General features: G+C 34.1%; 1 protein-coding gene across 7 annotated transcripts in view; it reads left to right on the plus strand.

Annotated features, from left to right (window-relative positions):
- LOC106871733 (clathrin interactor 1) overlaps positions 1-9,448 on the plus strand; it is a 172,755-nt gene that overhangs the window by 123,887 nt on the left and 39,420 nt on the right. For all 7 annotated transcript variants that reach the window (XM_052965741.1, XM_052965736.1, XM_052965739.1 and 4 more), the window contains exons 7-8: positions 5,762-5,972; positions 7,140-7,278. In XM_052965741.1, the coding sequence (XP_052821701.1) occupies positions 5,762-5,972; positions 7,140-7,278 (350 nt within the window). The remainder of the gene's footprint in view (positions 1-5,761; positions 5,973-7,139; positions 7,279-9,448) is intronic.

Genomic DNA, 9,448 nt, shown 5'->3' on the forward strand with positions numbered 1-9,448 from the left:
GCTACGCTAGTGCTATACTAGGTGCAATCAATGGGAGTGGGTAAAAGTGGGGGTTTTACCCAAAATTTGTGTAACAATTATCAAAGTATACTGTATTATAGAGGTATTACAGGTGATTTTAACAATTGGTTTCTTAGTAGATATTTGGTAATTGGCTTTTATCTAAAATATATGTTCTTCAGGAACAGCAGGTATGGAAAAGATAAGTAACTGCTCTCAGTTATTGGATGTAATGGTAATTTTTTTTTATATAATTCTTTTCTCATCTAGACATAATCTGCATTTTCTAAAACTATTAAGATAAGGCTTGCACTTCTCCAAGATTTTCTACTTGATGTTGTTATCCATGACACTTGACTTCAATGACCATGACTTACATCAAAAGGAAAACCTTGGATAAATCCAAGCTTCATTTTGATAGTAGTGGAAAATATGGGTTATGTCTAACCAAGAAAAGAATTATATTAAAAAATCTCATCACCCAGACATTTACCTATATTGCAAAAATGAGATTTTTGGCCCATACCTACATGAGAGAGGATATATGTTGGCTTACTTGAGGCTCTACCATAATTATAAACGTCAAAATCTTCTTCATCTCCCCACCACCATCACATTCTGAGAACCAACAAGTTTTGGCCAAACCATACTCACATAGGATATGCCACAAATATGAGGCTGAATGTTTGGGCACCTGCCCAGTTTCCTGTTCCAAAATACCTCTACACATACCCACCAACCCCTTCATCCCTGCACATACATTTACCCACCAAATCCTGTTGCATTATAGTTAACTCAGTGGGGTTTGTGGGAGCAAGGGACATAACTCTTGATAAATCCCTCAATTGTCACATGCAACTTTGTTTCATCTTTCTGTCAGCACTTTCAAACTAGATGTCACATTTTCTCACTTTCAATAAAGCGGGCATTTACCATATCTTTATCCATACCTGCCGTCTTTGAAGAGCATTTTTATTAAATAACAGCCAAGTTACCTCATATCTGGTGTGAAACCAATTGCTAAAATTGGGTGTAATGGCTCTATAATACTGTATACTTTATTTTGTACACCAACTCTATTTACAAACATACAAGTGCCTATTTTTTTTACTTAGGGATTCTTAGGCAACTGTTTGTATATGTATGTGTGTGTGTGTATATATATATATATATATATTGTGTGATGGGCTGATATCTTTTGAAATTTTTTGAATTTCTTGAATTTTTTAAAAGTATTAATTCATTTTTCTTCTCATCTACCTTAACAGTATCTCAGTGTTTTAGTTTATATTTATTCTATTTTGTAAATTATTTTGTCTTTTTTTTTTATCACGTGATTTTTTTTTTTTTTTGCTTGTGTTTCCTTTAAATTTTTAAGTTAAGACTCAATTTCATTTACATTATTGAACATTATTATCATTTTGTTGTTTTGTTTTTCATTGAAATTTTGTTCTTTTAAAAGTAGATCTTGGTAAGTACTATTAGACGTAGATAGTTTCTATTACACATAGATATTACATATTATTCACAACTGGTTTCTGTCTTTTAGCTCTGGCTTAGAATATCGCTGTCTTTTAGCTCTGGCTTAGAGTATCGCTGTATCCATCTATTAACTTTCTCAGTATATTTACTATAGCGTTATCCAGTGTGTTCATCCTTTTTTATGGTGATAGTGTGTGATTCAAGGGATATTTAAGCATGTCAGGCAACTAGGGTAACGGTTTCATTTTTGACTTTTTATTTATCAATTAGGTAACAGTTAGACATTCATATTATTGCATTTCTTGCATAATTTTGCATTATGATAATTTTAAAATGTTATCACACACACACACACACATATATATATATATATATAAATATAAGTGAGGATTATCAGTCTGGCAAGATACTTCGTAAGCTCTCTGCTAGTACACCAGGCTGACAATATTGTTTAGATTAGCAAAGAACACCAAGTCTTCTTGTGATAGAGTATGAGGTCATAGTTCATCACAGTTCTATATTGTAAATCTGTGGTTGTGCTCCAGTTATATATAACTGGTTTTTACACGGAGTGATATACAAGACAAGGTATAAATAATGGTCATTACATATTTTTCTTTTATTGGAGTAAATTTGGCTTACAGCTGTTTCCTGTGGTCATTATAGGTTTGTTACTGACAAGTTTACTTGTCTATTGATCAGTTGAGAAAAGTTGAGTGACCTAAAAACTTAATGCAACCTATGTTAGCCATTTCTAGTTAACTAGAAATGACTCTATCAGTAATGAACCTATAATGATTACTAGAAATAGCTGTAAACCAAATTTACTTCAATAAAGAAAAAATATGTAATGACCGTTATTTATACTTTATATAAATAATGACCATTATTTATACTATATATATATATGTATATACATACATACATAGATATATATATATGTATATATAACGTAATGTTGATGAAATGCACTCCCACCATGTACCCACACACATCATACATGTGTGTATGTCTGGGGGTATTTTATGTACATTTATGTGCATGTCATTTTTTGCTCATGCATGTGTGTGCATGCATTTGTGTCAGTGTTTGTCTCCACCACCACTTGACAACTAGTGTTGGTTTGTTTACATCCCTGTAGCAGTTTGGCTAAAGTGACCAATGGAATAAGTACCCCAGACTTAAAATAAAATAAATACTGTGGTTGTTTTGTTCTATTAAAGATCAATGACTGAAACAAGTTGAAGGTAAAAAAAAAAAATAAATAAAAGACATTACTTTGCCTTCCTGGATCAAAGTGTCTAGTACTGGATCTGCAAACTGAGGTGTGCCAGTGGTGATAGGTTAAGAAAATACGGGTGGGAAGAATGGATTAGAGATATGTGAAGCTAGCTTGTTCAGGGATGCATAAGCCACTGCTATTGAAGAGGCAGAGTGAAGTAACATCCTATTTGGAAGATAGTTGTTGAAGACTATTGATGAGTAAGACTCATCTATCTGCCTTCTTATGCAAAATTTCCCATTGATGGAAATATGCACTGTTAGTATGCTACAAAGACCTGACCATAAAATTACTATTTGAAGTAGCAAAATATTAGCATGCTACACATTTAAAAAAATATCTTTTAGTGTTTAGTCTCATCTTTATATGAAATGGGTTTGAAATTCTAGCTGAGTCACCTTTGTTTTCATTCTCTGCAAATGATAAAATAAACCCTAGTACTAGAAAATTGATTCACTCAACAATACCTTCTTCTCTACTCAAATTATTGCTGTTGTTATCAATTATGAATTTTCAACAGTTTTATGTGAGTTTCTACCGCTTCACTGCAAAAACTCACAGTGGTCTTGTGTTTGTACACTACATCAATGTTGCTTTGTTATGAGGTTTGGAGTGGATTCTGGTGCAGTTTTAGCATTTCTTTTTTGTTATGAAGAGTTTGTTGTAGTGTGAGTTGTATTATTTTGTTGGGTGGTGATTATGATTTGGGTGTTGTCTGATTGATATTGTGTGTTTGGTTGTCAGATGGTGATTGCTTAGAGTATATACTGTGTGCTTTGCATAACATTTACGAATTGCTACTGTAAAGAATGTGAACTGTGTAGGATCAGTTATGTAGGTATTGTGGTATTTCTTTATTAGGTATTGATCATATAGATTATGTTGTGTATGAGTTATGTTATTTCATTTGGTGATTATTATGTTGAGTATGTCTTTTGTGCAGAGGGTATGTTGTTTGAATTTTACTGTTGAACAGAAAGTATCTTGTGTAGGATGTGGTTGTATCTTGTGTAGGATGTGGTTGTATCTTGTGGAGGATGTGGTTGTATCTTGTGTAGGATATGGTTGTATCTAGCAGAGCTACTTTTTTAGATTATATGTAACATTGTTAGGCCTGGTATGATTTGTAGGTTCTGTTGATATTTTTGTAAAATCATACCTTATACTCCAGTTGTTACTGGTACTCTTTTTATTTTCATATCCCACATCCTGTTCATTTCAGTTACCAGGTCTTTGTACTTTAATAGTTTCTCCACGTCCTTTCATATAATGTTTTGGTTAGAAGAGATTAAGATGTTTGTCAGCACACAGATATTTTCATCCTAGTGTTGATTATTATGTCTGGATAGTTTGTCTTGATCTTTTTATTAGTTTAGATAAACATACCTCAGATGTTGGTGACAGACTTGTTGCTATGTATTGTGTTGGTTACATGCTTGTTTGTACCTAATGTTAAAATGTTGGCCTATTGCCCAGTGGACAACACTGCTGTCTCTGATTGTGTCTCTGAATATACTCAGATTTGGCAAAGACTGTACAGTTGATGAGAATGGAGAAATTGGTGGTGTTATTTGTGTCAGGGTACAGTGTTGAGCCTACTGTGTTATGATAGCCATTATTTGTCATTTCTAAACTTAATTGTTGCTGATATCCAATTTAGATTCCATTTCTTTGGTAATTAATGAAAAGACCATCAAAAGCATACTAATTCTAGAATATTATGTTAGCTTGTAAAACAGAAAGCTTCATGAAATTTAGCATATTTTTTTTTTAAATATAAAATGATGTTGGGGAAATGGAATAGATTTTTGGAGACTTTTTTTGTTGTTTATTTGTCTGTTTATTTTGTTTGCCCTTTTTTAATTTGCAGTTCAAATAACATTGTATCTGATGTTTATTGTATTGTGTTTTCTCTTCCATTCAAATCTGTTTTCATTGATTTCTCTTAAAGTCCTGCTAGACTTTAGGGCAGGTGTTTTATGTACCACAGTTACCCTTCATAGCATCATTGTATATATTAAATGTGATGCTCTTTGTGAGGAGAGTTTTAGTTTGTTTTTTTGTTGTTTTTTTTTTTGCTCTACACCTCTGTTTTCTATGCAAGCTTTGATGCTGTAGATTTTGCAAAATTTTTGATGCAATGTTTTATTAGTCTTTTAGAGATTTGAAGACATCTGTCTCACTTCTTAGCCAAAATGGATATTGTATCAGGTTCATTCATGCCTGCTTGCACAAATATGGGCTCACATGTAGATATATTTTGAGGATGGCAAGTCAAATTTGTAAAATTAAAGACTGCTGAATATCATATGACATTTTTCAAGGCTGTCATCTATAAACAGAGAGTAAAATATGTTTTCCAAAATTTAGCTGTTTTTTTTTTCCTTGCTTTTGTGTTTTATGTTATTTTAATTTGTTTTTCTTCTAAAATTATATTTTGTTGATACAGAATTATTTTAATACCATATTTTATATTGGGTGTCTTTTGAAAATAATTAGTATTAATTTCTAAGTAAATCACAATGAAGCATATTTAATGTGTGTAACACATATCCTTAAGGTATAAATAATTTTAATGCATTTTGGTAATATTTGGGTTATAACTCCTACAGTTCTTCAACTAGTTCTATGAGTTAATTAGCTCACCCATAAAGTGGAAATATATTTTCCAGTAAGTCTAAATATATTTTAAGCATATTAATGTTATAAATATTAAATATGTTTTCATATGGAGAACTGTTATTGTAGTTTTTTTTCTTCTGTTTCCTAAATACAACCCACAAATATATGAATATTAATAAGTAATAAATATCAAAATCTCTTACAGCAAAGTAACTTTACTTTTTGATATCAGTAAAATATATATGTTTCACCTTTCAAAATTTTTTTGTGTGTATTTTTTCCCTCTAAATTTTATTAGTCATTTGCTTGTTTATGTTACAGTTTTCAAGTTTATGTATCTTCTTATTCATTTACTTTTCTTTTGTGTATGCATAGTGATGATAATGAAAATCGGTATGAAGATAAAGAAAAGCCATCTCGTGACCGTAAGGAGTTTGAATTCAAAGACGAGGATGAAGAGTATACTTCTGTGGAACGCACTCAAACAACACACACTGAGAAAATTACCACCAATATCCGTACCACTCGATCTAACAAGAAATTAGACCTTGGTGCAGCTGCAAACTATGGTAAAGAGACCAATCAGGTAAGGATGTCTATACCAACCTATTAGTTAATGGATTATGAGCCAAAATGATTTAAGCTATAAGGCATTAGATTACTAGCTCATAGATCAAGAGTTCAAAGCCATCACAGGTATTATGTTGTGTAGATGGCCAGTACAATTAATTCTGCATGTGTGTATCAGATCACCTTGTTGTTGGCAATAGATAAGCAAATTTGTCTGGGTATTGTATCAGAGGTCAGATTTATCTTTCATTTGCATGATACCGTGAAATTAAAACAAAGCATCTGCTGATGCGCTCTTTGGACTTTGATATTCATAGCAAAACAAAAAAAGAAAAAGACCTAAAGAGGGAAGGAAGAGTGTTGTAGTAAAATGAACAATATCATCATCATCATCATCATCATCGTCTAACATCCTCTTTTCATGCTAGCATGGGTTGGACAGTCTGACAAGCTGAACGGTTTGCAGGAACCTGCACCGTGCTTCTGTGTCTGCTTTGGCATGGTTTTTATGGCTGGATGCCCTTCCTGATACCAGCCACTCTGTAGAATACCCAAAGCAGATGCAAGTCACTATGTAAATCTATTCATTTAACTCTTTGAAAGATGGCATCCTTTTACTCATGTCATGTGCACATTTTTATTGTTGGTGATAATATAGGTTGATGATTGTTCTTCTTTCAAATCATCTGTCATAGATGGATTTAGTTCAACACTACAAGCTAACAAAACATTTAGCTTTCATAAACTATCCCCACCTTTTGCAATGATGAATTCCATTATCCACGTAACTGATACACTACCGAATGGTGTAAGCCAGTGAAAACTAGGTATGTGATATCCACACTATGACTGATAGCAACATGACCTGCTGCAATTCTGTTCCTTTGCTTAATGGCAGCTATTCTGTTTATGTCAGAAACTTTTCTATGTCTATCAATGTAACTATTGAATCAAACTCTGTGATGCTCAGGCACTACATTGTTTCTGTAGCCAGTTTGATATTAGGGAAAATATGAATTTCTAAGCCATCCTCTTTAGATATCTTAAGTAATATAAACTTTAAAAAATATAACTAGTTACTCTAAGCTCTGTCCCATGAAGCCAGCTCAAACAAAACTAACTGAAACTAATTCAATTCATCACTTCTAATATATTAAAACTGATAATTTTTCTCTTGTTACAGGTGCCTGATAGCAGCGGAAACTACAATCTAATTGACACAGTAGTCGCTTCTGTATCTTCTCCAGGAGATTTATTTACCGACTTTAGTGATTTTAAATCATCGGCTTCTCAAAATGGAGTCACGACCGATATAGCTTCTAGTAAGTATTACTATTATTAAATTACAAAGCTGTATTTTCCAGGGTGGTAAATTGGCAAAATCATTTGAGAATTGAAGAAAATGCCTCATTGTATTTATTCTACCACTTTACATTCTGAATTGTAATTGCTCCATAGTCATCTTTCCAGCTTTGATAAAATAAAGTACCAGTCATGTACAGAGGTTGAGGGTACCAACTAACATCCTCTCCCAAAATAGTTTCTAATATAGGCCTGGTACCTATGATAGAAACAATTATTATACATATTTTTCAATGCCACTTTCATGTTTATTACTAAACTTCTAAATTATTAGCACTCTTCATCATCATCATCATCATCATCGTTTAATGTCCGCTTTCCATGCTGGCATGGGTTGGACGGTTTGACTGAGAACTTGCAAGCCAGGAGGCTACACCAGGCTCCAATCTGATCTGGTAAGGTTTCTACAGTTGGACGCCCTTCCTAATGCCAACCACTCTGAGAGTGTAGTGGTTGGCATTAGAAACCTTGCCGAATTAGATTGGAGCCTGGTGTAGCCTCCTGGCTTGCCAGTCCTCAGTCAAACCGTCCAACCCGTGCCAGCATAGAAAGTGGATGTTAAACGATGACGACAATGATGATGATGATAATGAGAGCTAATAATAATTTAGACGTTTAATAATAAACATGTAAGTGACATTCACAAGTACAAACTTTGACATCAGAACTATAGTGCAGCCACACCTGCTATGCTACTTACCTTGTCTTCTTAGCAAAACTCATGCACTACTCTCTCTTCACAGTTTAGTAGCAGCATTGAGACATATATAAATCTGTGAAAATATTTACTTCAATAACCTATCTAAATAATTAGATTGGCACATCATCATCATCATCATCATTATCATCCAGTATTTTAAATTCAGGTTTTGTCCGCATTAACGAGGGTGGCTGGATCTATCTCAATGCCATAGCAACTGCCCTCACCCTATCTTGCCATCATACCCAGTTTTGGGCGTCCTCCTTTTTCAAACCAATCCTCCCAATCTCCTCCCCTACCTGTTCCCGCCACCTTTTCCTTGGTCTACCTCACTTTCGCAATCCATTTACCTCAAACACAATCACCCACTTCAGAATATGCTTTTCATCCCTTCTCAACACATACCCATACCACCACACTCCATTTGCCCTTGCCAGCCATTCCACCGATTCCTCCAATCCCAGCATTCCCATCAAATCTTCAGTCCTCCTTTTATCAAACAGCTTCACCCCACACATTTCTCTCACCATTGCTCTCTCAGTCCTTCTCAAAATTACCATCTCTCTCTCTCTCTCTCTCAGACACCATGTCTCACTCCCATACAGCATTGCAGCTCTCACACAACTCTAATAGACCCTTCCTTTTATCTTTAATGAGAGCATTTTCCTATATAACAATACTCCACATTCCCTGAACTTCACCCAGCCAAGTTTCGCTCTTGCTGTCTCAGCTGCTTCACATCCACCACTTACATACACCCTATCTCCAAGATAACAAAACCTTCTTACCATTTCCACTTCATCATATAACATTTCTACTGGTTCAGCCAACCCTCCATCTCCTTTCAAACATCTTGCACAAACAAACTCTCTTGCCAGTCTTGGGGGTCACCTTCATTTTTGTACATTTTCGTTTATCCTGTTGGAAGGTTTGACTCAAGGTAATAGAACACCACACTTATGGAATAAAACTGAGGTTCCTATTTCCAGACAGCAAACTCCTAAACCCTACTGCATAATCTATTGTCTACTTATGTGTAGAATGAGTCAGAAAGAGTTGGGTGTCTTTGGAAGCGACAGATCTCAATACTGAGGAAGGGTATACAAACTGGCAGCCCTTTGTATCTCACTAACTCTGTCAGATATTACTCTGTGAAGTAAAAAGAAGAAATTAATATAAAACAAGTTGTCTGTTATTGGAGGAGATGGCAGCAAATGTCAGGTAAGATAGATAGGGACAGGGAGAAATAGATGAGGAAGTTGTGATAAGAGGTAGTGGAGCTGGTAGCAGTGAAAGATTGGAGAATAAAAGGAATAAAAAAAAAAAGTAACTCATACATGCACAAACACATTTACATGTATATATATATACATATATGTGTGTGTGTGTGTGTGTATGCATATATATATATATATATATATATATATATA

The sequence above is a fragment of the Octopus bimaculoides genome, chromosome 2 (genome assembly GCF_001194135.2).
Source record: "Octopus bimaculoides isolate UCB-OBI-ISO-001 chromosome 2, ASM119413v2, whole genome shotgun sequence".
Classification (NCBI taxonomy): domain Eukaryota; kingdom Metazoa; phylum Mollusca; class Cephalopoda; order Octopoda; family Octopodidae; genus Octopus; species Octopus bimaculoides.